Source organism: Eschrichtius robustus, chromosome 12 (assembly GCF_028021215.1).
Source record: "Eschrichtius robustus isolate mEscRob2 chromosome 12, mEscRob2.pri, whole genome shotgun sequence".
In the NCBI taxonomy this organism is placed as follows: Eukaryota; Metazoa; Chordata; class Mammalia; order Artiodactyla; family Eschrichtiidae; genus Eschrichtius; species Eschrichtius robustus.
In genome coordinates, this window is record NC_090835.1 from 46,673,498 (window position 1) to 46,700,840 (window position 27,343).

Genomic DNA, 27,343 nt, shown 5'->3' on the forward strand with positions numbered 1-27,343 from the left:
GGCTGTGTTGGGTCTTCGTTTCTGTGCGAGGGCTTTCTCTAGTTGCGGCGAGCAGGGCCACTCTTCATCGCAGTGCACGGGCCTCTCACTGTCGTGCCCTCTCCCGTTGCGGAGCACAGGCTCCAGACGCGCAGGCTCAGTAGTTGTGGCTCACGGGCCCAGTTGCTCCGCGGCATGTGGGATCTTCCCAGACCAGGGCTCAAACCCGTGTCCCCTGCATTGGCAGGCAGATTCTCAACCACTGCACCACCAGGGAAGCCCTGTGCTATTGTTTTGTTGGAGAGTGAGTGCAAGCTCAAGGAACACACAGAGACGCAGGGAGAGATGTTAAGAGGATCCATTTTTAAGCTGGCTGCTGCTAAGTGTAATTGACTGCAGGATCTTACAGCCCTACCAAGACGCTGCACAAATTGAATTCAGGACCACTTGAATTTATCCGCTGGGTTCATTCTCCCAGTGATCAAATGTTTGCTCCACTCGACCTGAATTTCGCTGTGCTTCCAGGTTGTGTACTCGTGGGTACCACCCACCTGCTAGTCATGGGGGCCAGGGGAAGGGCAGGTGAGAGGCATAGCAACTGTGGTTAGGCTTTCAGGATGTGCCTATTTGTGGCTTAAAGAGCCTCAAGCAGCCACTGCTGTGGAAGCTTTGGCTTTTAATGGCTGCAGCAACAAACTGACTCCATGACTATGGGGACAAGCCAGGCCATCGCTAGGGCTGATCCATCAAAATGCAAATGTGTGAATGTGTGTGTATGGTGGCGGGATGCAAATAATTGTGTTCACTACAACTTGAGTCTTCTTTTCAGCCATTTTCTTGGCTACTTGGCGGGGCCCCTGCAATATTTCAATGTTCAGTGTGTAAATGCTTTCTTAAAACTTCTCTTTTCAGTATAGTTCCCTGCCCTCAGTTGTGCCAGATGCTCCCCAGTATACAGATTCCCTGGCTTTCTCTCTCCAAGTCCTTAGCCAGGTGCAGGGCTGCATTATCTGGCCAAGCAGCATGGAACAAGGGATCTGGGGGGCTAGCTTCTTCTTAAGTAGACTTTCAAGCAACCCTCTTGTTTTTGACTCACCTTCACCCCCACCTCTGGAGGTACTTGGTGGCACCAGTTCTGGACATGTTGGGGTGGCTTCTGCAGGATAGATCATGGTGAGTCTTACCCTTCCGCCTTCCTGTTTAGAATTCAGCCTTCGTGGTCTGCTAAGTCCATTGCCATTCACTCACCTATTTTCTAGCGTACTGAATTTAGCTTCCATTGCCTCCTGCCCAGTTCTCTTTATCCTTGTGGGTTTGTCCCTTAAAAATAAGACCCCTTTACTGTCATTTTTATGAGGTTTCAGGAGGGCAGAGAGGAATGGCATGTATTTCATCCACCATCTTTAGAAGAACAACAGCATTGCTTTTTCTAAATTGAATTGTTTGGCTCCAATGGAGCCCTCACCTAGGTAACCTAATATCAGACAGAAAGCCTAGCTTAATTCACCTCTAGAAGCCTTGGCTTTTGAAAGCAAAGGCTTTTTATTCTCTCTTGGGGCAGGATGAGGCCAGCTTTCCAGGTTTGCTTGCTTGCTTGCAGAAGGGTGGCAGGGAGGGAAACCACTCTTGTTCTTTGAGGCTTCTGTAATAGCACGGACAGAATTCTAGTTAATACACTGATGGAGTCAGCCAGACCCAGGTTTGAATCCCACCTCTGCCACTTAGCTATGAGGCTGTGAGGACGAGATGCGAGCTCCCTGTGCCTCAGTTTCCTCAATGCCTGATGTGAACAGTGATGCCTTCCCTAGAGGGAGGTTGCAGACAGTAAATGAGCTGTTGCGAGCCAAGTACCTGGCATGGAGCCTGGCACAGGAGGTGCTCCACAATGCTGGCTACAGCCGACGTCATGGAGTTTCCTGGAGGGAGGACCTCCGTGCCTCCAAGACGGTTCATGGCTGCCCAGTTCCTCCCTAGTCCTCTTGAGCCCCAGGCCTCCTGCTGGAAGGAGCTCTATGCCCCATGGTTGTCGGGAAATGCCCCGTGAGCCTTCCCACAGAAGGGTCCTTTTATTTCCCCTTCAGCCCACAGACTGCCCATCTGATAAACTTGCTCAGATTCCAAGGGTAGCTTTGTTTTAACCCTCCCAAGGGCTAATCTTCAAGGCATTTCATGGCTGAGCCCTGCTCTCCTGCTGGCAAGCTTCTCTCCAAGAGTATTTAACCCTCTCTGGGGCTCCACAGCCAATGTCCAGAAGTTTGGGGCACTGGGCTTGCCAAGCTGGAGTCAGAGGCTGCTCTTTTGGTCACTTGAGCAAATGGTGGCTCTGAGGATGTATCTTAGCATCAGTTCCTGAGACTTCCCAATGCGCCTTCCTCTCAACCATGACTTACCCGTCCTCAGAGTGCTGTGACTTAACCGTTACCAGCTGTTCACAGTTGGAGAGAGTGAGGCACAGGATAGTAACCTAAAGAAGGTACTGGAGTCGCAAAGTTCTGCAGGGATTTAATAATCCTGGGATTAAATAATAGTGCTGAGTAAGCACGATAAAAATACATGCAGTGCCTTGTTCTTAACAGTTTATTAAAAGTCATTGAATCCTCCCCACAATTCTTTGAGGTCGGTACCATTATCATACCCATTTTTCAGGTGAGGAAACTGATGTTATATGACATGCTCAGTAGTGGTGGAGCTGGGGTTTGGACCTAGAGAGTCTAGCTCCTGTGTGTCCTCCAGGGTGTCCTTTAGGATTCTGCCTTTCTGAAGTGGATGTTTGGAAAGTATTTATTGAAGGATAATGAAGCCCATCATCTCCCGTGTCTCGGCTGGTATCAGGTTCCCAGCTCGTGTAATGAAGAGACAGACGTAGGAATTTCTCAGGTCTTCTAAAGCCTTTTGCTGGCACTGGCTCCCCCATGTCAGCTGGGAGCATCAGAAATGCTTCTGAGAGAAAAACAAATACTGTATGCTAACACATATATATGGAATCTAAAAACAAACATCATTCTGATGAACCTAGGGACAGGACAGGAATAAAGATGCAGACGTAGAGAATGGACTTGAGGACATGGGGAGGGGGAAGGGTAAGCTGAGACGAAGTGAGAGAGTGGCATGGACATATATACACTACCAAATGTAAAATAGCTAGTGGGAAGCAGCTGCACAGCACAGGGAGATCAGCTTGGTGCTTTGTGACCACCTAGAGGGGTGGGATAGGGAGGGTGGGAGGGAGACACAAGAGGGAGGGGATATGGAGATATATGTATATGTATAGCTGATTCACTTTGTTATACAGTAGCAACTAACACAACATTGTAAAGCAATTATACTCCAATAAAGATGTTAAAAAAAAGAAAAGAAAATGCTTCTGGATGAGCACCCAAGGGCCTTAGCTAATCCTTCCCTCGTGAGTTCCCAAATCCCCAGGCCTGGCTCCTGTGTGCAGGAAAGCACTTGGTCTCTGGAGGCTGAAGACCTGAGTTGGAATCCCAGCTCTTCTATTTAGTTGGTGTGCCACCTTGTGCAAATGGCTAGGTCTCTCTGAGCCTGAACTTCTTCATCTGTAAAATGGGCATAGTGAGAATTCCTTCTTCCCTTCCAGGGTTGTTGTGAGAATGTCTGGAAACAACATCCTTCTAGCCATATAGTGAAAAACACTAAACAAATGTGAGATGTTATCTGACTGTGGTGGAGTCCTTGGGGATTGGCACCCAGCTCTGCTCCCTGGCTTTCCATACTCTGCCATCTGCACCCCTTCAACCTTAGGAAGATAGATGCCCTGGATGTAGGCAAGGCCAGTTTTGTGGGGGGCTTTGGGGTGGCCAAAACTGGTTTGGGGCAAATGATTGTATCATTCACATTTTTACAGTGAGACAGTGAGTTGCTTAAGGGCAGAGCCAAGCCTTCCTCATGCTCGTGTCCCTGTTTCCTGACCCAGTGCCTGCCCTGTTGGGGTACGCAGAATAAAAGGGTAAGATTGTGATGTAGCAGAATTTGGGGAGCAACACTTTTCCATGCCTCAGCCCTACACTGTCCCTTTGGAGGAAGTTGCCTGCCTCCTGCCCTAGGTACCTTGAATCCCCACACTTGTGCCCTGAGGGTCTCAGAAGTGCCTGACATCACATGGCTCTCCCAGTGTCCTCCACTTCATGGTGCTCTAGTCACGTGTTGGTTTCCAGGCAGTTGTAGATAACAGCTCAGTTGCCACTGACAGAAATCACTACAGTGAATGATGGAGACTGAAAAGGCAAACCCATGCTCAGGTGTTACCCAGCCAGAGCCTCCCTCCTGACAGGCGGTGTCCTCCAGTAGAGCTCTAATGCTTGCAAGGGCCACTTCCTTGGCTTTCTTCTTTTTCTTTTCTATAAATTTATTTATTTATTTATTTATTTTTGGCTGCGTTGGGTCTTCATTGCTGCGCGCAGGCTTTCTCTAGTTGCAGCAAGTGGGGGCTACTCTTCGTTGCAGTGCAGGAGCTTCTCATTGCGGTGGCTTCTCGTGCAGAGCACGGGCTCTAGGTGCATGGGCTTCAGTAGTTGTGGCACGTGGGCTCAATAGTTGTGGCTTGTGGGCTCTAGAGCACAGGCTCAGTAGTTGTGGCACATGGGCTTAGCTGCTCCGCGGCATGTGGGATCTTCCCGGACCAGGGCTCGAACCCGTGTCCCCTGCATTGGCAGGCGGATTCTTAACCACTGCGCCACCAGGGAAGTCCCCTAGGCTTTCTTGAATCCCCAAATCTGAAAACACCTTACAGCCCTTTATGTCCTAAATAAAATGCAGCCAAGTGTGTGGAAAGAGTTGAAATTTCAATTTCTATTAAAGTTCTTGAAAAATAATTTTTATTTTGGCTGAAGCCTTTGCTGAAACAAATTCTTGAATTGCTTTTCGTATTTTCATGAGGGTGTGGCGAATTCATTTGGACAGTAGATGTCTGCTATCTCGAAATGTAACATTCTTCTCTTTATTTTTTTTAGAGCTTGTATTTTCTGGGGCTCTCCCCCCTGTTTCTTTTCTTCCCCCGGAATGAGAACCATCACTTTCTGAGATTTCATTTGGTCTTCATTTCTATCTCCAGCACTAGCTATTGCCATTGTTCAACCAGGAAGTTTCCATCACATCACAAGGTTACTATGTGCCTGAAGTTATGCTGTGGAAGCTAAGCGGCAGAACCTGGGCAGAGAGCCATGGACTCGTTTGCTTGGGGCGAATGAGATTCAGATCTGAGCCTTAGGAGAGCTTCAATTTATCCCCCATCATGAACCTTTAGCCCCCATCTCTGCCATAAATCCCCCAAGGCTGAATACCTGTAGTGCCTTCATGTGTTCAAGATGCTTTACTTCAGATGTGCCAAGGAGAGCATTTACTTGGGCAGATTAAGGAAAGGTGAAGAGGTAATGAAAAGAGATTTTCATTTTTTTTAAAAAATTGAGGTATAGTGGTTTACACTGTTGTGTTAGTTTCAGGTGTACGGCAAAGTGATTCAGTTATATATATATGTATATATATGTATCTATATATATATTCTTTTTCAGATTCTTTTCTGTTATAGGTTATTACAAGATATTGAATATAGTTTCTCATTGTTTATCTATTTTAAATGTAGTAGTGTTATCTGTTAATCCCAAACTCCTAATTTATTCCTCCTCCCACCCCTTCCCCCTTTGGTAACTGTAAGTTTGTTTTCTATGTCTATGAGTCTATTTCTGTTTTGTAAATAAGTTCATTTGCCTCATTTTTTTTAGATTCCACGTATAAGTGATATCATACGATATTTGTCTTTCTCTGTCTGACTTACTTCACTTAGTATGATCATCTTTAGGTCCATCCGTGTTGCTGCGAATGGCACTATTTCATTCTTTTCTATGGCTGAGTAATATTCCACTGTATACAAGTACCACATCTTCTTTATCCATTCCTCTGTCAATGGACATTTAGGTTGCTTCCATGTCTTGGCTATTGTAAATAGTGCTGCAATGAACATTGGGAGTGCATGTATCTTTCCGAGTTACAGTTTTCTCTGGATATATGCCCAGGAGTGGGATTGCAGGATCATATGGTAGCTTTGCTTTTAGTCTTTTAAGGAACCTCCATATGATTCTACATAGTGGCTGTGCCAATTTACATTCCCACCAACAGTGTAAGAGGGTTCCCTTTTCACCACACCCTCTCTAGCATCATTTGTTTGCAGACTTTTTGATGATGGCCATTCTGATAGGTGTGAGTTTTGATCTGCATTTCTCTGATACTAATTAGTGATGTTGAGCATCTTTTCATGTGCTTTTTAGCCATCTGTATGTCTTCTTTGGAGAAATGTCTGTTTAGATCTTCTGCCCATTTTTTGATTGGATTGTTTGTTTGTTTGTTTGATATTGAGCTGTAAGAGATGTTTGTGTATTTTGGAGATTAATCCCTTGTCAGCTGCATCATATGTGAATATTTTCTCCCATTCTGTAGGTGTCTTTTCATTTTATTTATGGTTTCCTTTGCTGTGCAAAAGCTTTTAAGTTTAATTACGTCCCATTTGTTTATTTTTGTTTTTATTTCCATTACTCCAGGAGATGGAGCCAAAAAGATATTGCTATAATTTGTGCCAAAGAGTGTCCTGGCTATGTTTTCCTCTAGGAGTTTTATAGTATCCAGTCTTACGTTTAGGTCTTTAATCCATTTTGAGTTTATGTTTGTGTGTGGTGTTAGAGAATGTTCTAATTTCATTGTTTTACATGTAACTGTCCAGTTTTCCCAGCACCACTTATTGAAGAGACTGTCTTTTCTCCATTGTATATTCTTGCCTCCTTTGTCATAGACTAATTGACCATAGGTGCGTGGGTTTATCTCTAGGCTTTCTATCCTGTTCCATTGATCTATATTTCTGTTTTGGTGCCAGTACCATACTGTTTTGATTACTGTAGCTTTGTAGTATAGCCTGAAGTCAGGAAGCCTGCAAATCTTAATTTCTATAGTTGTAAATTTATCATATTTACAGTACATACTTTGTGGGGTTTTGAGTGTGCTTGGGGCATGGTATATGCTTGGTAAGTGGCTGTTGATAATAAGATCTGCTATAGTCACTTCTCAAGTCAGATATGTTCAATTTCCTGGCTACAGTCTTGAGAGTGCTTGAGCTGAAAGGAACTTGGGCACCATCTTCTTTTGGACGGAGCAGGAGACATAGAACCTGCGTGGTTTTGAGTCAAGCCCTAGATTTAATTTGAGGATAACAGATTATTAGAAACCCGCTTCTGATGTTACCTCTCAAGTACGCCCAGAGTTGAGTGGGTCAAATGGTGGCATTTTCTCACTGATATTCTTCTATTTAATAAAGTACAGCATGAAACACAATAAGTTATTTTCATTTTGAAAGAAGAATAAATGTAGCCTGAAAACATTTTATTTTCCCTCAACTTGTCCCAGTGCAAAAAGGCTGTCACCTACCGTTGATCTCACTCAAGCTTCACTTTACAGATGAACTGCCCAATCCCAAAGAGCTAAACCTTTGAGAGCAGGGCCCACCCCTGAGACCCAGTGCAGTCCTCTGGAATCAGGGCTGGAGCAGGGGCTGTGGGTAGCAGCCCCTTTCCAGAGTGACCCAGCTATTAGGTCACTGGCTCTGGAACCAGATGGCCTGGGTTCATGTCATGACACTGTCCTCTGTGAAGTTGGGGTCACCTCATTTCTCTATGCCTTGTTTTCCTTACCTGTAAAATGGGTTAGTAATCCTCATATCTACCTCGCAAGACTGGCATACAGATTAAATGAATTAATAGAAGTAAAGTTCTTCCAATAGTCTCGGGCTCATAGTGAACACTGAATAAATGTTAATTATCATTCCTTTGGGTTTCCCCTGCCTAGAGATTGGCCGGACCAGAAATTACAGGGGCAAAAGTTCCTTTCTTGTCCTGAAGTTGCTGATGTGGAAGGAAAATCGCAGCTCTCCAATGGAGCTGAGCAAGGGGCCTGGCTGGGTGGTGGCTTAGGAGACAGGCAGCCTGGGGTTCTGTCCACAGTAGCACGAACAATTCCGGCCTCCCAGGACCCAGAGATCTGACTGGGAGAGGGGCGCCTTGTGCCTGGAGGGTCCAACTGGCTGTGCCTGTTGCCCTTGCCCCCAGAGTCTTGCGCCAGCCCAGCTCCCCCTGCCTAGGGCCTGATTCTGGGTTCAGCCAAGGGAAGCAGACTTTGAGCAGGTCCAGCCTGCAGTGTTACTCACAGGACCAACATGTGGTTTTAATCCAGCCCTCTGAAAATATGCTTATGTACTCCCTCTCACCCGAGCCATGGTTTTGTTATGAAAATTATTTAACTGGTCTTTAAAAAATGGAACAGAAATTCCAAATTGCAAAATCTCTGCCAGTCTCACCCAGAGTCTGAGTAGTGATGAATCAGTGATCAGCCAGTGGGGGCTGCTAAGTAGAGGGCAGAGGTCGGGGGATGGAACAGAAGGGGCTGTCACACCTTAGTGATGACTCCAGAACTAGAGCCAAACTTGATTTTTATTACACACACACACGCGCACACACACACACACACACCCCATGTGACTTCCCTCTGCCCCTTCTCCCACCCAGGAAACTCCCACCAAGAAACACTGTACAAGTGCTTTGTGATTCTGTCTGTTGTGATGGGGAGAGGAACATGCGATCTCTGTATTCTCCCCACCTTCCCTGCCCTGCATGTTGTCCCACCTGCCAAGGCAGTTCAGTGGAGGACCAGGTTTTCGCTGTCTTTTTTTGACATCCGGGAGTTGAGAAAACATGGCTTTGCCTCTGTCCCTGCCAGCTCGTTCCTGTGCAGCAGCCGGTGAAAGTCATATCTGATGAGCCTGGGATGTCAGGGTTTACAGCAGGGCGTTCTGGGAGGTGGTCTGGGGAAGGGAGAGCTGGTGCCCCAAAGTGAGGCCAAGTCCTGACTAATTCTCCCAAAGAAGAAGAGCATTCCTTTTCCTGTGGCCCTTTAGAAATGAGAAAAAGTCTCCTGCTGGTGATTACAGTACTAACTGTAATCGAGTCCTTTTCTCTAAATGTTCTAGTTTCTCAAACTGTGTCTGTGCAGAGGCCACCAGTGTATGTTGGAATTTTTCCAAAAAGTTCTTCTCAGAAGACCGCTCTGGTTTTCATTTGACAGAAGGCGTCCTCCATGCCATCTGCCCATCTCACGGGGGAAACTGGTTCACAGGATGTGTCCGTGACCAGGTTGCACCATCATCGTCGTCAGAGCCTGTCGTGCATCTGTAGTGACACCACCATGCCCTTATTAGTCAAGGGAAGGGCACTACATTGCTAAACTGCCTTACTGTTTTCTGACAAAGGGCACACATTGAGCCCAAAAGAAATCACCAAAGGATCTGTATTAGTTAGGGTTTGCTGTGATCATGCTGCATAGCAAACAGCCCCACAATCACAATGGTTTACAACAGCACACACCCTGATCTTGGTTCCAGGGCTGTGGGTATGCTGGGCCCAGTAGGGGGTGGCTGGGTTAGGTCCAGGCTGGGGACTGAGTTCAGGTCTGCTCCACGTGCCTTGCCTGGGACGTGCTCCTGTCATGGTGGAGGACAAGTTTGCAAGGTGGCAAACACCACACAAGCACACTTAAAGCCTCCAGTAGGACGTGGCCTATGTTTTGTCCACTTACATTCCATTGGCAAAAGCAAGTCACACGACCGAGGTCAAAGACAGTGGGTGAGGAAGTGTATTCCATCTTCAGTCAAGCCATGGCAGGGTGAGGAGGAAAGAATAGTGAACAAATGATTCCATCAGTGGGCACTTCCCTGGCGGTCCAGTGGTTAAGACTTCTCCTTCCAATGCAAGGGGTGCGGGTTCGAACCCTGGTCAGGGAGCTAGGATCCCACATGCCTCGTGACCAAAACACCAAAACAAAAACCAGAAGCAGTATTGTAACAAATTCAATAGAGACTTTAAAGAAATGGTCCACATGATTCCAAAAGTGACACTGTCTTTCACTTCATGTTTAAGAGCTGCCTGCACCCTGTATGGAGGGAGGCAATGATGGGGAGTTTGGTGGCGGCTCCTGTGTCCAGCCCAGCACAGCCCGCAGCTTCTCAGTGGACCGGGCTCTTTACTACTCTCCTGGGTCCCCTTCCTACAGTTGTTAGGGAAGCCAAAATCTCAGTCTTTTCCTTTTAGGCCTTGTGCGTACATCCTTCTTGGTTCCCACCCTTTCTCTCCTCAACTTCCCATATACTTTTTTTTTTTAATTTTAATTTATTTAGTTTTGGCTGCATTGGGTCTTCGTTGCTGCGCGCGGGCTTTCTCTAGTTGCAGCGAACGGGGGCTACTCTTCGTTGCAGTGCACGGGCTTCTCATTGCGGTGGCTTCTCTTGTTGCGGAGCGTGGGCTCTAAGTGCGCAGGCTTCAGTAGTTGTGGCACGCAGGCTCAGCAGTTGTGGCTCGAGGGCTCTAGAGCACAAGCTCAGTAGTTGTGGCACATGGGCTTAATTGCTCCGCAGCATGTGGGATCTTCCCGGACCAGGGCTCGAACCTGTGTCCCCTGCATTGGCAGGCAGATTCTTAACCACTGTGCCACCAGGGAAGCCCTCCCATATACTTTTAAGCCAAGTGATTCCTCCCTGTTCCATCCTGGATTATCTTTGGATGGAGCCTCTGCAGGGCAAGACCCTTCTCACTGCCCAGGTGGCCTCCTCCTAATTTATGCTTGTGGTTTTATGATGAAACAGTTTCTCTTTCTGTCTCTGCCTTGAGCTGTACTCCCACATGTCCCCATTGCAATATGCCAAAACCCAGGAAGGGGTGGTGGTGGAAATTTTTCTGATCCCAGAAAAATAGAGGGAGTTCGGAAAGTGGGGACAGAAACCCTGATCCCACCATGTAAATGTACCAAACTATGTAGTGGGTCCTTTCTATATTTTGACTCACTTTTTTCTCACGCCAGTCTTTGGAGGGAGGACTTACCTCATTCTCCCCCCTTTTATAACTGAGGAAATGGGGCAGAGTGGTTGTGTATCTCACCCATTGTAACTCAACCCAGAAGGGCACAAGCTAATCTAGAACTCAAATGTGTCTTTGCCAAAGTTTTTCTGGCTACTCTCTTTTTTCACCCCGATTCCTCTGCAGCTGTGAGCGGATGTGCCTGCTGGTCCAGTGGGCATCTTCTCTGAGAAGTTAAGGCGGGGAGTCTTGGTGAAAGGGTGGGAGGTGAGATTTGAGGAGGGAGGAGAAACAGAGCAACTGTAGAACCAGACACCATTCTCCTTTCCCTACTGCCACCAGCGTCGCAAGAGACAGTGCGTGTGTTTTGGATGGGAGAACTGGGGGCGGGTTCCACTGGCCAGTGCGTAGCAGTGGGGTCAGTTGGGTTCCACCAGCAAACTTTCTAGTACATTGTGCATCATTCTTTACTACTTTCTCTAAAGTGCTCTGTATTATTCAGCTGAATATTTCTCTCCAGAGAATGTTTTTACAGTTCAATCAAAGCAGCTTTTCTTTTCCCAAAAGCTTTGCTTGTGTGGCCCTACAGGGACATCTGCTCATGGCCGTTTTGAACCTTTCTCTCTGCACAACTGCACAATTGCCAACTTTCCCCAGGTTGTCTGAAGCCAAGTGAGGCCTAGAGAAGGATCAAAACAGTCTGTCTTCTTGAAACGTTTTTAAAAGATGATTTATTTTTCCCTAGTGGTATCCGGAACTTTGAGAATCCAGATTATGAATCCAACTTGAAAACATAGTTTTCTTTTTATTGTAGAAGGAAAAAACAAAACCAAACAGACTTCTTTGTCCATGGCCTTTTCTGCTTTTAGTTTTAATTAAAAATACTGGTATTCTTGCCAGCTGTTTGACCCTGGGCAAATTAGCACTCTGGACATTTCAGTTTTCTCATCTGTAAAATAGGAAATGGAATAATTCCCATTTCCCTACATTGTTGTGAGGATTAAAGGAGATAATAACTCATATTCAATTGAAAAGTTAACATCAATAATGGGATCTGCAGTTGGTTGAATCTGGGGATGTGGAACCCATGATTATGGAGGACCAACTGTGTTATCTGGGTTTTTCACAGTGCTTATCTATGCATGTGTTACACATATGTGTGTGTGTTAAATAGTAATAAAGATCATATTAAAATATATCTAATAAAGACAAAAAGTTAGACTCTCACTTCAAAAGGGTCATCAGCTAAAGGCATCTTAGGGGGAGACAAAGATCATCTGTTTTATAGAAAAGAGGCTCAGTCCCACTGGGCATATCCTGTGGCATTATATAGAATGCCTCTCAGAATTGTCCCTTTGAAGGATGGAGGCTGGGCATTTATTTACCCACTGACTTTTGTCGCCTATGTGTTGAAGGTTGTCCCCAAAGGTGTTAATTTCCTCTGTGCCTCCCTGAGAGTGGGCAAGAAAGCAGGGAATGGTTCTGGGGCTTGAGGTGGGGGATTGTCCACTGTGAGGGCAGCTGGAATCAGTCGGGGGCCCAGGGGAACATAACACAGGGCACAAAAAGCATACTCTATAGAGAGGGGGCCCCTGGAACCCCAAACAGAAATTGGAGGAGCCCTTCTGAGGATTTATCTGAAGGAAAAGAAATCTTGAAGAGATATCTGCACTCCCATGTTCATTGCAGCATTATGCACAATAGCCCAGACATGGAAATAACCTACATGTCCTTCGATGGATGAATGGATACAGAAAATGCATACATGTATACAATGCAATATTATTCAGCCATAAAAAAGAAGGAAATCCTGCCATTTGCAACAACATGGATAAACCTGGAGGACACTATGCTAACTGAAATAATCCAGACAGAGAAAGACAAATACTGTATAGTATCACTTGTATGTAGAATCTAAAAAAAAAAAAGACTTTCAGCTATAAAATGAATAAGATCTGAGGATCTAATGTACAGCATGGTGACTAGCTAGTATTGTATACTTGAAATTTGCAAAGAGAGTATATCTTAAACATTCTCACTACACACAAAAAAAGTTCTGTGTGAGGTGATGGATGAGTTAACTAACTTGATTGTGGTAGTCATTTCACAATCTATACATAAATCATCATGTTTAATAATTTAAATATACACAATTTTATTTGTCAATTATACCTCAGTAAAGCTGGGGAAAAAATGAAAAAAAAAAAGGGAAGAAAAAGAAAGGATTCTTAGGGCTCCGAGGCAGGGTAAAAAGCCAGTCTCATCTTAGATTTCTCCACAGCACCATTTGATGTTAGAAAACTGTGGAGCAGAACCTACAAGCTATTCCAAGAAAGAAACTGTGAGCAGTATTGTATATCTCGCCAAACTTTCTTTCAGGTATGAATGCTATAGAAAAATAGTTTTGAACATGCAAGAACCCAGAGACTATTACACCCATGAGTACTTCTTGAGAAAATTATGGAGTTTTAACTTCAGTCAACCAAGAAATAATGGAAAACTAGGGCAAAAGGGGACAGGCGTATGCAAAGATATATTTAACTGAAGAACTAAGACCGAACAAATGTGAGTATTGGAGTAATAGAGTAGAAGGGACATGTTTTATATCCTAACAATATAGAAATGACACAAATAGAAAACTTTGGAAGGTGAATGAGGGAAAAGTGGGAGAAAGAATAAACATGCTGTTTGTGAATAATAGCTGGGGACCAAAGAATATCATTTAAAGCTGACAAAATATAGTAGAAATGTAAGCATTTTTAATTGTACAAAGGCAAACATTAAAAAAGATAATACTAGTGATTAAAATGGAATAGCAAAAGAATGGTAGGGAATGGGGGAAAAGGAAATAATTTTATGATTATTCTTACTAGGGTTTAAGAGCTGCTGTTTAAAGAACTAGACATTTAAGGGCATATAATCATAAAGGTAATCATTAGGATCCAAATCAAAATTTCCTAAATGTTATAAGAAATATACACCACAAAACAAAGTAAACATAACTGAAAACATAGTGAAAGACTTCAAAAATTATAAATACAAAAAATATACCATAAAATATTATGACAGAACAAAGACTAAACGTGTATGGAATCTCAAGTAATGGAAATGGGCTAAATCCACCCAGTGAAAGAAGAACAGAGAGCTGGGCCAGGTCAGGTCTGGAACCAGAAGCTTCAGGAAGCTGGGCAGGTGCTCGCTCCTGTTTGGGTTTCTGGTTTGCAGCTGTTTCTTCTCTCTCCCTGCAGACTGGCTCTCAATAGCATACGGCCGCTGCTGTTATTGTTAGCTGGGCAGCCGTGTGCCCCTGATCTCAAGCTCACGAGCAGAGCAAGCCAACCTTGCTGACTTGTCACAAGCCTTTGTTCCCGGGGCAAGGTTGGGGCTGAGGAGCTATTTGGCCCAGTGTAGATCAGGGTCCAGGATGGCCCCATCAGCTTTGGTCAGGGGTCAGGGTGCCTGGACTGATGTAGCTGCTGGGGTGTTGTAGGGGATGGAGATGGTGCCTCAGGCTCACAGTTAGGGGGGCTCCAAAATACAGTGGCTTAAACAGCTTTTGCCAGTTCTGCTCCCATGGGGTCATGCAAGCTCCTTCCTTCTGGTGGCTCCACGGTGCCCAAGCATCAGAATCACCCGGAGAACTTGTTAAAACACAGGTTGCTGCTCCCGTTTCTGATCTAGTGGTTCCGGGGTAGGACCTGCGAATTTGCATTTCCGACAAGTTTCCGGGTGATGCTTATGCTGCTGGTGCAGAGATCGCATGCTGAAAACTCACTGCCCCAGGGTGTGTCCTTGCCAAGATGTGTGGAGCTGGCACTGCCACACCTGTGTGCCCAGAGAGGGGAAAGCCAGGGCAGCCAACCGCCTTTTGGCTGCTTTGGGCCATAGGCAAGGACTTAGTCCCAGGGTCACACTTGGCTGCTAGGGAGGCCGGGCAAGGTCATCTGTAGCTGGGCGGCCGTGTGCCCCGGAAAAGGGAAGAGCGTGCTTGTGGGAGACGACTGCAGGTCCACAGAGTGGGATCACGTGGAGGTGAAACGACAGGGGCCGCGCTTAGTGGTGGGGGAAGATGGGGAAAGGCTCTTAGTGTGCTTGGTGACTAGAGTCATAAAAGGCAGTTTATGCAGAGAGGAGAAGCCTAATCTGCCTGCAGGCATTGGCCAGGGCTGTCCCGGAGACAAAGCAGGCTGAGCTTTGAAGCAGGAGCGCAGTTGGCGGCTCCCATGCCTCTCTTGAGGACAGCTAGGTGCTACTCCACCTGGCTCTGCTCTTTTCCCGCTTCGTTCACCCAAGATGTTCCTTCATCCACCGTCCTGTTGTTTTGTGGGTTAGGGCTGATGTTTTCGCAGGTCTTAAGCTGTCTTTTTCTACCCCGTCCCCCAGGCATCTTGGCTCTGGAGAAAACTGCGTGGCAAGAGGCGGCTGGTGATGGCATTCTGCCTCTTAATGGCTCTGTCTGTGGTGGCTGTCACCCGCTTCCCTCCGCAGCACCCAGCCGCCAGCCCAGACCCTGGTCCCATGGAGCCCCAGCGGGTAACTGGTGCCCCTGCCCCCCAGAGCAGGCAGGCTCTGAGCTCCGGCTGGAGGCAGCGGTCAAGAAACCCGAGGTTCCGGAGAGGCTGGGCCTTGCCTGGGAGCTCCATCCTGGTGTGTGCTGAGGAGCAAGGCCACGAAGGGAGCGTGGACAGCAGGCGTCCAGGGAGGGTCAAGAGGGGCATTACTTTGGCACCTCCAGGAGATTTGAGACTCAGTACCCAGCATCTGGTGCTCCTGAGGGAAGATGAGGTCAGGGGTCCAGGAGCCAAAGACCTGGACCTCCCCTGGCACAGTGGTCCCCTCTGGGAGGCACAGAGTGAGACGGGCACCCCATATGGCCCCCTCGCAGGACACAACATGGCAGCATTACAGACTTGGAGAGCTACTGCTGGACCGACCCTCCAGCCTCATCCAGCAGAAGGCGGGGATCTGCCGGGAGTGAGGAACAGAGCCTTGACTGGTGGACGACAAGCAGGGGGTCCCGCCCCGGCCACGGGGGCTCATCAGTGGCCTGGCTCTGTTGGGGAGCTGCACGGATCTGTGTGGTGTGACGCTGAGACCCCCAGGCTGTCGAGTGGCTTGAGGACCAGCGAGCAGGTGCCCCCATGGCTCACAGAGCAGGATGTGCAGACCCTCCAGCTGCTGGCGCAGGGGCAGGTGGTGGGCAAAGCCAGGGTCCCTGGCCACGGGCAGGTGCTGCAGGTTGGCTTCTCCGCCAAGGGTGCCCTTCAGGACCTGTCTCCGGGGCTCAGCCGCCTCTGCTCCCAGGGGCTCTGTGGCCTGATCAAGAGGCCTGGGGACCTGTCTGAGGTCCTGGCCTTCCACGTGGACCGTGTGCTGGGGCTGCGCCGGAGCCTACCTGCCGTGGCCAGGCGCTTCCACAGCCCCCTGCTGCCCTACCGCTACACGGACGGTGGCGCAAGGCCCGTCATCTAGTGGGCACCCGACGTGCAGCACCTGGGTGATCCAGATGATGACCAGAATTCGCTGGCCTTGGGCTGGCTGCAGTACCAGGCCCTGCTGGCACGTGACTGCAGCCAGCCGGACCAGGCCCCATGCCTGGGCATCCACCACGCCGAGTGGGCACGCCTGGCACTCTTCGACTTCCTGCTGCAGGTAAGTGGGTCCAGGTGGGGCGGGGGTGGGGAGCAGTGGAGGTAGGGGATTTGAGGTGAATTGAGATGCCGGAATTGTCCACCTGAGGATGGACGGTGACTTTCCCCCTAGTCCTTGCCTTTTGATCACCAAGCACCCGTTTTTGTTGTTTTTCTGCCTCTGAGTTCATTCATCCAGTGGTGTGCTGGAACGAGCTCATGTCGGCTCACAAGAATTTCAGGAATTTTATGACCTGGCTGTGAAACACAGGCGTTGTTAAAATTTACATTATATAAGCTCACAATATAATAAGTTATATTAGAAACAAAGGTAATAAATACTCCGAACTCATTACTTCATAATTATTTTACATTGTACTATTATCTGAGCTCTTGAGGTTTTTTGCATCTACCTAGTAAATACTACATCATGCTGAGTTACTGCATATCTCTTGCTAGCTCCACATTCATCCATGTTGGTAGCTTGAAATTGGCCAGCGTAGGAGTATTTACACCAAGGGAATCGGCAAATGCTACAAATCAGGACTCCTCCCTATTCCCTGAGAGCTGGTTGTTAAACATTTATCAGCACGCTACTGTTTGTAATGTTTTATCCTTGAATTAAGAAGGATTCAAGATGGTTGCATAATTCGAAAAAGAAAGTCGAGGTGGAGGAGAGACAGAATGGGAGAGGGCAGAGATAAAGGGATGATACTGGTCCAGCTTGGGCCCTGAAGAATGAGAAGGAAGCCACAGGGCCAGCTGAGGTGCCTGCTGGGCCAGGAGTTAACCCTGGAGTTTTCGGGGGTCCTGGAGAAGGGGTTGGCGGTCAGGGCCCAGCGGTTAACAGGGGGACTGCAGGCATTAGCTATTTACTAAGTGACCTGTGAACAGCCAGTGTGGCTGTTCCGGGACCTGTGAGCTGGATGTCAGCCGTGGAGACACGAGTGGGGAAATGTGGCCAGAAAGAAAGACAAAAAACGATTAGAGTGCAAAGCAGGTGGATATGTGTGCTAAATGCACACCAAGCCAGCCCCCATTTCTGTAGGGACCCCTGTTGAGGAAAGAGATCAACACTAGCCCTAAATTTACCTACTGGGGTGAGTGGACGCACCACCGAACAAGTTCAGTGCCACAACCAGGTAGCCAGGGACTGATGCGCCCTCTTTGGTCCATATAAGGTTGGTTCGAAATGTGTTTTAGAAAATTCTCAGACCACATTTGATACTTTGGAGATTTCTCATGAAAATCCCACTTCCTTTGAAACACTGGATGGTTTAGTAACATGGGGCCTTCATTGCCATGTGGCAGGAATCCTCCTGAGCTGAGTAGCTGCTGCCCCCTTTAAAGGCTGCCAGACTCTCCTTTTGGCCGAAGACCACACCTCTTAACTGTCTAACACCCACCCCCAAACGCTTGGATGTTACCTGTCTGCCTGTGGATGTTGGTCTCCAGTCACCGGACTAGCTGGGCTCCCACGATACTCGCAGCTGCTCTAGTCCTTGTCTCGTGGCTGCCCTTGTGGAGGGAGGAGTGTGGGCCCTGGTGCTTGGCATGGGCTTTGGCATCAGGCAGACCTGGGTTTGAACCCCCTGCACACAGGCCACTTGCCACTGTGTGATACTGAGAAGATTAGTTTGCCTCTCTGAGCTTCACTTCTCTCACCTCTAAATGGGACTGGGTGTCCCAACCTTATGCCCTTGGGCACCTGGTAGCCCTGAATTGCCAGCACCTGCATCTTCGGGCTTGCTCTGGGCCCTGAGCCTGCTTTGCCCAGGGTGTGACAGGCTGAGGGCTGGGAATTAATGCCCTCCAGACAGTGTGACCTGCCATCTAGCCTGGGATGGAGGGGTTTCCCAGACCACAGACTTACAGTCCTGGGCAAACTGGGAGAGCTGGTCATGCTCCCTCCAGGAGCTGCCCTTCTGTGACTGATGGGAGCTGGTGTGTAAAAGCCCCGGCTCCCGGACTGGCATAGCTCTGTGGTGCGTATTCCATATGTCTCTCAGTCCCCTACCAGGACCGAGCCCTAGTTAACCCACAATGGTCATTGCTGGCCCTCCCTGTCTCCCTTCCCTACTCCTTGCTTGTGTTTTTGAATTAGCTCACAGATAAACTGGTTTTGCTTTGAATTCTTGTCTCAGGGTCTGTCTCTGGGGGAGCCCGGCTTCCATCAGATGATAACACTGACCTTGTGTGGTTTCTGCATGCAAGATCATTCACGTAATGTACTTCATACAGCGCCTGGCGGGTGGCCCAAGCTCAGTAATAAACAGGCACTGTCTCCAACACGTTACAGGAATTAACTCATCCAATCCTCATGGTAACCTTACTAGAGAGATACTACATTTCTCCCTATTTTAAAGTTGAACAGTTGAGGCCTAGAGAGGTTAAGTTACTTGCCCAAGGCCATGGCTAGTGGAGCTGACACACAGCCTGGACGGTCTGACTCCAGAGCTTACCCACTTACTCACAGAGTCCTCTTCATCTAACCGTGAATGAGGGCAGGAAAAGGGGGTGCTTGCAGGGATGCTCTGGGGCTTTGAGCTCGGAGGCCCCTCCTTGCAAAGCCCCAGTCCAGCTGATGTGCACGCAGCAGCTTTCTGCCCACACAGAGCCCCTCTGTCCGTCTTTGGAGGCTGTGGTGTGGAGCCTTTCCCCAGCTGCCAAGCCCTGCCATGGGGGTGGAAGTTTCAACAGCCAAAGCACACGCAGGTTGGGTGTGTGGTCAGACGCAACTTGGCTGGCCTCGTGCCACCTCTTCCTGGGTTTGCTGAACACCAGGCAAGTCAAACACCCCTGTCTGGAGGATGCCACCTTCCTAGAAACCACGGGCAAGTTGGAGAGAGGTGGGGCTGTGGGTTTCCCAGCCCAGGAACCTGAGGTCCCTTCTGACCAGAAGCCAGGTACAAACACCACACGCAGCCCACTCTGCAGTTTGCTTGCTCGTCTGTTTTGTCTCATCCAATCTAAACCCTTGTTATTCTGTGTTTATGTATCACAACATAACATTTGCCCAGACACAAAATACACAAACACTGTACTCAGACACATTCCTTGTACCCCACAAACCATACCCTGTACTTTGCAAATCCCCCATAACACTGTGCATTAGTGATTGCTGAAATAATGCCATGTAACAAACCTCTCCAAAACTCAATGGCTTGAGACACCAGCTCTCGATTTCTTGCTCCAGGGTCTGTGGGTCAGCTGGGCTCAGCTGAGCTTGGCCCCAAGCTGTGGGTTCAGGTCTGCTCGTTGTTTCTCATTCTGGAGCCCAGGCTGAAGAGGCAGCAGCACCTGGGGCAATCCTTCTCATGGGGAGTGGAAGAAGCCCAAGGGCTCAACCAAACTGCAGAAGCACATTTAAGGCCTCTGCTGATGTCACTTCTGCTAATATTCCCTTGGCTAAAGTTAAGTCAATGGCCAAGCCCAATGTCAGGGAAGGGAAGTACACTCTGTTCAGAGTAGAAGAGGGACAGGAGCAAATACTTGTTAGACAATAGTCAAATCAGTCACACACACCCCCAAAACACACACTGTACATGAACTTACACATGAACATAGCCACATACATGCTATAGCCACATATGTGCACACCATTCACATCAACCCACATACTCTCCATATGGTGCCCAGACACTGCTGTGGGCAACTGGGGCTCCATCCCACTGAGACCTTTGGGGGAGTACATAGAAAACGCCTCAAGTCGTCCCACCCAAGGGCCAAAGAAGCTGGGCTGTTCACCCACTAACTGCCAGCCATCACTGGTTGAGACTGCTCCTGAGGGCATTGACTTCCTGGAACCTCTGGACTGGTCCATGCTCCTGCAGCCAGAAAGGGGCAAAGGCAGAGAGCTGCAGGCACTCGCGGTAGAAAGCCATCAGTATGCACAGGAGTGGTGAGTGCCAAGGAGCGGGGGTGGGTACCGATAGCATCTGCTGCTCCCAGTGAATGATAAGTCAAAACCAAGTTTCAGCAGGCTGGCGTGACCAGGATGGTGTTCTTGATTAATAAACTGGTTTCTCTAAGAAAGATAAAGGACTGGTAGTGAGTGGGTGCCCTCCCACCCCACCCTGGGCTGTGTCATCAGGAGAAGTAAGACCAAGAGAGAGGGTCAGTGAGAAACTGGTTGTACTCGCTGGACACGATGGGTGGGAGAGTGTGTATGTGTGTTGCTGGGGGGAAGGGGCTCAAAGAGCTCTACTCGCCTTCCTGCCAGGGCTACTTGCTGCCAGAGTTGCATTCACTCTGGTGAGAGACACAAAGTCCTCCTCCTCTTGGGACGGTGAAGGTGGCACAGCCAACCGCGTTTGGGAGGAGCTATGACCGTCACATCCACCGTAAGCCAAATCCAACCCAAGGGCTGTCGTGCCTGGACCCAAGAGGGCCTTCTACCCAGAGGCCAGAGGGAGAGAAGAAAGTGCTGGGGAGTTGGGCACATTTGCATTTTTCCCTTTTAGACAGGCTTCTTTTCTCACGCCCTGCTTCCTCTTAGAGGGCACATGCTTGGCTCGACTGGGTGAGAAGCTGTGGAGAACTCGGACAGCCTGTGAGAGAGTAATGTTCGCTCACGGAAGTCATTCTGCAGCTTCTGCTTATGAAGGGCCTTCATGTTCTGGAAAGTCCAGACCCCAGAAAGCCTCGGCTCCCACCAACCTGGTCCAGGCCGCCATCTTTTCTTACCTGGACTTGTCTCCCTGCCTCCGCTTATGTCCCCCTCCAATCCAGTCTCCTTACAGAAGCCGGAGTGATGTCTTGATTTCATTTCCCCCAGGCAGACCCTGAGACCAGGATTCCACTGTGGTGGTTCATCTGCAAGGGGACCCCAGGAAACACCTGTAGGGAAGAGGAAAGTGAGATGGAGGGAAGGCAGCCAACAAAGGGCATGTCAACAAGCAGGTCACCACTGTGGGTGACTGGGGCTTAGTTCCACAGTAAAAGTCTGAGAAATGGTATAAAATACACATTCAGAGTTAGCCCACAAATAGGTGAGGGATGCGAGGTATTTATAGCCAAATCTCCCCTTGGTCTTTGGCTGAGGGCTGTTCCTAGAGGTGTTAATTCCCTGGCATTTGGAGAAAGCCCCTGGGCAAAGCTTACAGCAGCTGGAAGTTGGAGGGAGACCTCTGAAGTTCACAGACAACTGGTCAGGTAGAGAACATACCTCTTTTACGATTGTAAATCAGATTGTGTTACTTCCTCGTTAGATAAGGCAAAGCATCTCAACGCCCTCGGTATCAGGTTCTGCAAGGACCCACGTGATCCATCCCTGTCTGCTGTCTCTAGCCCGGCCTCTTGGCACATGGCCTCGATCAGTTTCTTCAGGTGCAAGGGCCTCTAGCTCCGATGTACCTCTGACTCCTCCTCCCCGGGCCTCAGCTCTCCTGACTCTACTTCCCCGTTGCTATCCTCTTTCTCCTTCGTGCTATCGTATCTATTTCCTTTCTGACTCCCAGCACAGTATATAAGTTTTATTTTATTTATTTGTTCATTTCTGTCTCTGTGTTTTGTTCACTACCACATCCCCAGCACCTAGCACAGGGCCAAGCTCTTGGTTTGGTCCTAGATAAGCACTTGTTGAATGAGTGAATGAGTGGATGAATGGATGAACAAATCAATGAATGAATCCAGGGTCTCTGTATGACTTCCTATCTAGGTGCTGCTGTGTTCTGCTTCCTCAAATACCACTCCTTCCTCTAGACTGAAAAGAATCCCAAGGGCTTCTCCATTTCTTTTCGGGTCTGGTAGAGAATCTTAGAGACAGAAAACAATGTGAGAGTCATTTGTCCAGCCCTTGCCTCTGGCACATAATTAACTTATGCATCCAGAACAGATGACAGCATAAAATGCTGCCTGACGTCCTCCACATCAGGTCCTGTGCCAGCACTTAGCATGTGTTGATGCATAACAGCCCTGGGGGGGGGGCACAGTATTTTTAGCTCCTTTCCACAGGTGAGGAAGCAGGTTTAGAAGGGCTAAGGAACTTGCCCACAGTCACGAGGCCTTAAGTGTTGGAGCTGGGATCGAATCTAGTGCGGTTTGGCCATAGAGGGCATACCCTTGCCCTCTTTGCTGACTTAACTGACTCTGGAAAAGTCATTTCTTCTAGGTCTCTTCTGGGTAAGGCTGGCCCATTTCCTTCCCGGGGAGCCGGGTTCAGTCATTTGTGATCCTGTGTGTGTTCCTTATTTTGAGTTCAAGTCTATGGTTCATGGCATCTCCTCTGGCTTGGGCTCCCTGGAACATCAGGTGTTGTGGCAATTAGAGAGGAGCCCAGATCCGTGACCACTGCCGACCTCTCAGGCTTCCAGCCGGTGACATGAAATATAATAGTAGCTACCGTTTATGGAGTGCCCACATATGAGCTCCTTCAAGTCCTACAACAGACCCAAGAGATGGGTGCTGTACTCCTCCCTCCTGCACAGATGGTGCAGCCAACGATGGAGGGGTGAAACAGCCCGCCCGGACAAGGGTGTTTAAAGGGCAACATCAAGCATCTTTACATATGTCTAAAAGCAGGACCTCGACTAGGGTGAGGTGTGATGGGCAGAATTCTAAGATGGTCTCCAAGATAACCACCCCCCTTAGTGTTAACTCCTGTCCTTGAGTAGGAACGAGACCTGTGAATAGATGGAATGTCATTTCAGTGATCAGGCTATCAGTCAGTTAACTTTGGGTGTTTTTTTAAAATTGAAGTATAATTGACCTACAACACTATGTTAGTTCCAGGTGCACAGCATAGTGATTTGATATTTCTGTACATTACAAAATGATCACCAAGATAAGTCTAGTTTCCATCTGTCACCATACAAAGTTATTACAATATTGTTGAGGTTACTAATCAGTTAACTTTGAGTTAATCAAAAGGGAGATTCTCCTGGGTGGGCCTGAGCCAATCAGGAGAGTCTTTCAAAGACGAAGCATCAGAGAGATTTTCCTGAGGGCCTCGAGGAAGAAAGTAAACAGCCTCGCTATGAACTGCCTATGGGGAGGGGCGGCCTCTGGAAGGACCCTGAGATCTCGGGGAACATAGTCTTACAACCACGAGGAATGGTTTCTGCCAACAACCAGACTGAGCCCAGGAGAGGAGCCTGAGTTACAAAAGAGATGTAGCCCCGCCTTGAGTTCAGGCTGAGACCCTGGGCAGAGAAACGGGAGGGACTTCCGACCCACAGAAACTGAGTTAATGAGTCATTTTTAAAATTTATTTATTTATTTATTCATTCATTCATTCATTCATTCATTCATTTATTTATTTATTTATGGCTGTGTTGGGTCTTCATTTCTGTGCGAGGGCTTTCTCTAGTTGTGGCAAGCGGGGGCCACTCTTCATCGCGGTGCGCGGGCCTCTCATCATCGCGGCCTCTCCTGTTGCGGAGCACAGGCTCCAGACGCGCAGGCTCAGTAATTGTGGCTCACGGGCCTAGTTGCTCCGTGGCATGTGGGATCTTCCCAGACCAGGGCTCGAACCCGTGTACCCTGCATTGGCAGGCAGATTCTCAACCACTGCGCCACCAGGGAAGCCCAATGAGTCATTTTTAAGTGACTAAGCTCGTGGTCATTTGTTATGCAGCAATAGAAAGTGAGTTCATGAGGCAAGGGAGGGGCCCAGGTGCAAACATTTTAGGAGTGCCCGTCTCAGGTGCCGAGCCTGCTGTGCATGTCCCTGACATTGAGAAGCACTTTCTTCTGCCTCACCCTCGTCCTGCCTCTTTTTAGATTTTTGTTTTTAATCGTTCATATCCTTTGCCCCATTTTCTGTTGGATTGTTGGTCTCTTTCTTAATGACTTTAAGGGCTTTATATAGATTAAGGAAATTAGTCTTTTGTTTTCATTGCATTGTAATATTTCTCTCAGGTTCCATTGTCAATTAAACTTTGTTTCTAGTCTTTTCTGCTGTGCAGAAATTTAAAAAATTTTTTAATGTTGTTTACATTATCAGGTTTTTCTTTTATGATTTCTAGGTTAGTGTATTATGTTTTAAAGGGCCATCCTCATTTCAGGGTTATTTAAAAAATTCTCCCATGTGTTTACACATATTTTTGATCCATCTGGAAGTTATTTTGGAATAAGAGATCAGGTGCAAAACAATGACTTTTTTTTTTCAGATGGCAACCCAAATGTCCCAGCACCATTTGTTGAAAAATCATTCTTTCCCCCAATTTGAAATGCTGTCTTTATCATATAGCCAATTTCCATATGTACTCAAGTCTATTTCTGGACTCTTCTGTTCCAGTAAAGGGTCTGTCTATTTATGTGTCAGAATCACACTGTTTTAATGATCATGCTTTATATTTTAAGTTAATAACTGGGAGTGCTCGGTCTTTCTCATTGCTCTTTTTTAAGATTTTTCTGATATTCTTGCATACTATTCTTCTGTGAAATTAAGAGCCAGCTTGTTACTTCCTTTGCCTTCCCAAGTCCTTTTGGGACTTTACTGGAATCAAATTAAATTTGCATGGACTAATGTAGAGAGAATTTACATCCTAAAATACAGGGTCATTCTAGCCAAGAACAGGCTATGTCTTTCCATTTATTCCTGTTCTGCAGAAGCATCTTGACGTTTTCTTGAGCTAGATCTTCACTTCCATGTTGGGGTGGTACTGTTATTTCATCTTCTTGTGACCGCTGAAAATGGCCTCTTTCCTTCCATTATATTGTTACTGACCTGGGTTCTTGGACTCTTTAATCAATAGAAATTTTTTTTTTAACATCTTTATTGGAGTATAATTGCTTTACAATGGTGTGTTAGTTTCTGCTTTATAATAAAGTGAATCAGCTATACATATACAACGAAAAGACAACCTTCAGAATGGGAGAAAATATTTGCAAACGAAGCAACCGACAAAGGATTAATCTCCAAAATATACAAGCAGCTCGTGCAGCTCAATATCAAAAAAACAAACAATCCAATCCAAAAATGGACAGAAGACCTAAATTAATAGAAATTGATAAGAAGTCAGATGAGAAATTCAGGCAAGGCTTTATTGGAGCTCGTGCTGCAGCAGCACACGGGAGCGAAAACAAGAAACAGGTGCCCTTGCTCACTTCCCAAGGCGAGGGCGAGCTGGTCCCTTAAATGGGGTGAGGCTGGGGGCGGATGGGTGGGTTGGACAGGAGGCGTAGCTTAGGTGGTCTGCACACCCCCTTGGTGGTGCTGTGTGCAGGGATCATGCGCAGCGCCCTGCTTTTGCTCCCGGCACCTCAGAAGTGGCAGTTAGTTTGTGACCTTTTTGTATCTTATTGTTCATAATTTGCCCCACTGAGCCTGTGTGCAGTTATTTTTAGTCCCTTGTAGTTTCTTTGTATTGCAAGCACTCTGGTAAAGGGTCCCAGGTCCCAGCCTATCTCAATATGTTCTGGCCCGTAGCTCTTGGCCTGTGTGAAGGATATTATTTTTCTGTCGTAGTTTGGTTACTGGCCTCAAGCTCACTTCGTACTGCTTCTAACAGTGGCTTGGTTTATCCCCTGGGTTTTCCAAGTATACGATCATTTCTTCTGTAATGAATGCACTTTGTGTTCTCATTGCCTCTTCTTTCTTTCTTCTTACCTCACTACAATTGTGGTGCCTCTAGATTAATGGTAAATAGTAATGGGATGATGGACTTGACTTGTTTCTATTTGGGACAATTTCTAGTGTTTTGCCATTAAACATCATTCTGGCTTTTGACTGAAGAACTATTTGCTATTCTTGCTTTATTAAGAGTTTTTCTTGTCAGGAGTGGGTGTAAAAATTATATCCAATGCCCTTTGAGTGTCCATGGAGGAGCTCACAATACTCCCCCCTCTAGTGTATTGATATGGGGACTTTTTGTGACAGGTGTTCCCATGGTGACTCATCCCAGTTTTCTTGATTGGAACCTATTTTGCTGTGGCGGATTCATCTTCTCATGGCTGCTGGGTTTGGTGTTGATGTTTAAAATGTAGGGTGATCTACAGACGTCTTTTTAGATAAGGTCTAGCTCTTCTCAGACCATCTCCTCAAAGCCCACCAGGCAGTCTATTCACCCACATCCAGAGCTGGTGCTGAGACCTCTGGCCTCAGGCTTGGGGCAGATGAGGCATCCAGATGTTCCTCCCCAGGGCCTCCGGGAAGGTTGCCCTCTGTCAGGACACAAGGGGAGCACTGCAGAGGGGGTCATCAGAGGAGAGAAAGAGTCAGTGCCGAGTAACCCATTCCTCCCCCACCCCTGACCTCCCCACAGCTGGGCCTGGTGTCCCTCTTGGCGGACTGCAGTGTCTTTTCCCACCAGATGTCCTGTTTGGGGGCCCCAGAGCCAGGCCTCCCCCTGAAGCCTTCTGGTGTTGGTATCCTGGGCAGGGATGAAGGGCTCACCTGACGGGCAGGCTTTCAGTGATCAGCCCTCATGTGAAGCACCACCGGACCCCGGCCCCAGATCCTTCCTGCTGTCAGCCAGCCATGCGCTTCATTCATTCATCCTTTCACTCAAAAAACCTCAACTGAGTCTCGTTGTGCAAAACAAGTGCTGGGGATCAGGTTGAACCACATCTTCTTCTTTGCATTGGGGAGCTTGTACTCTCTGGTGCCAAAAAACATGTACCCGCCACCCAGTCTGACTCAGTGGTCAGAGCCAGACTGCCTGGGTCTGAGTCTAGGCGCCACCGCTTTCTTTCTTTTTTTTTGGCCACGCGGGCATGTGGGGGTCTTAGCATGGCGTGTGGGATCTTAGTTCCCTGACCAGGGATCGAACCCGCGCCCTCTGCGTTGGAAGCTTGGAGTCTTAACCACTGGATTGCCAGGGAAGGCCCTAGGTGCCACCACTTTCACTCTGTGGGACCCTAGGCACGTTACTAGCCTCTGTGACTCAG

The 27,343-nt window shown here is 47.8% G+C and overlaps 1 protein-coding gene across 1 annotated transcript in view; it reads left to right on the plus strand.

The window, feature by feature from the left end:
* GASK1A (golgi associated kinase 1A) overlaps positions 1–27,343 on the plus strand; it is a 51,667-nt gene that overhangs the window by 16,858 nt on the left and 7,466 nt on the right. The window contains 1 exon segment of the mRNA XM_068557722.1: positions 15,264–16,532. Within this exon segment, the coding sequence (XP_068413823.1) occupies positions 15,264–16,532 (1,269 nt within the window).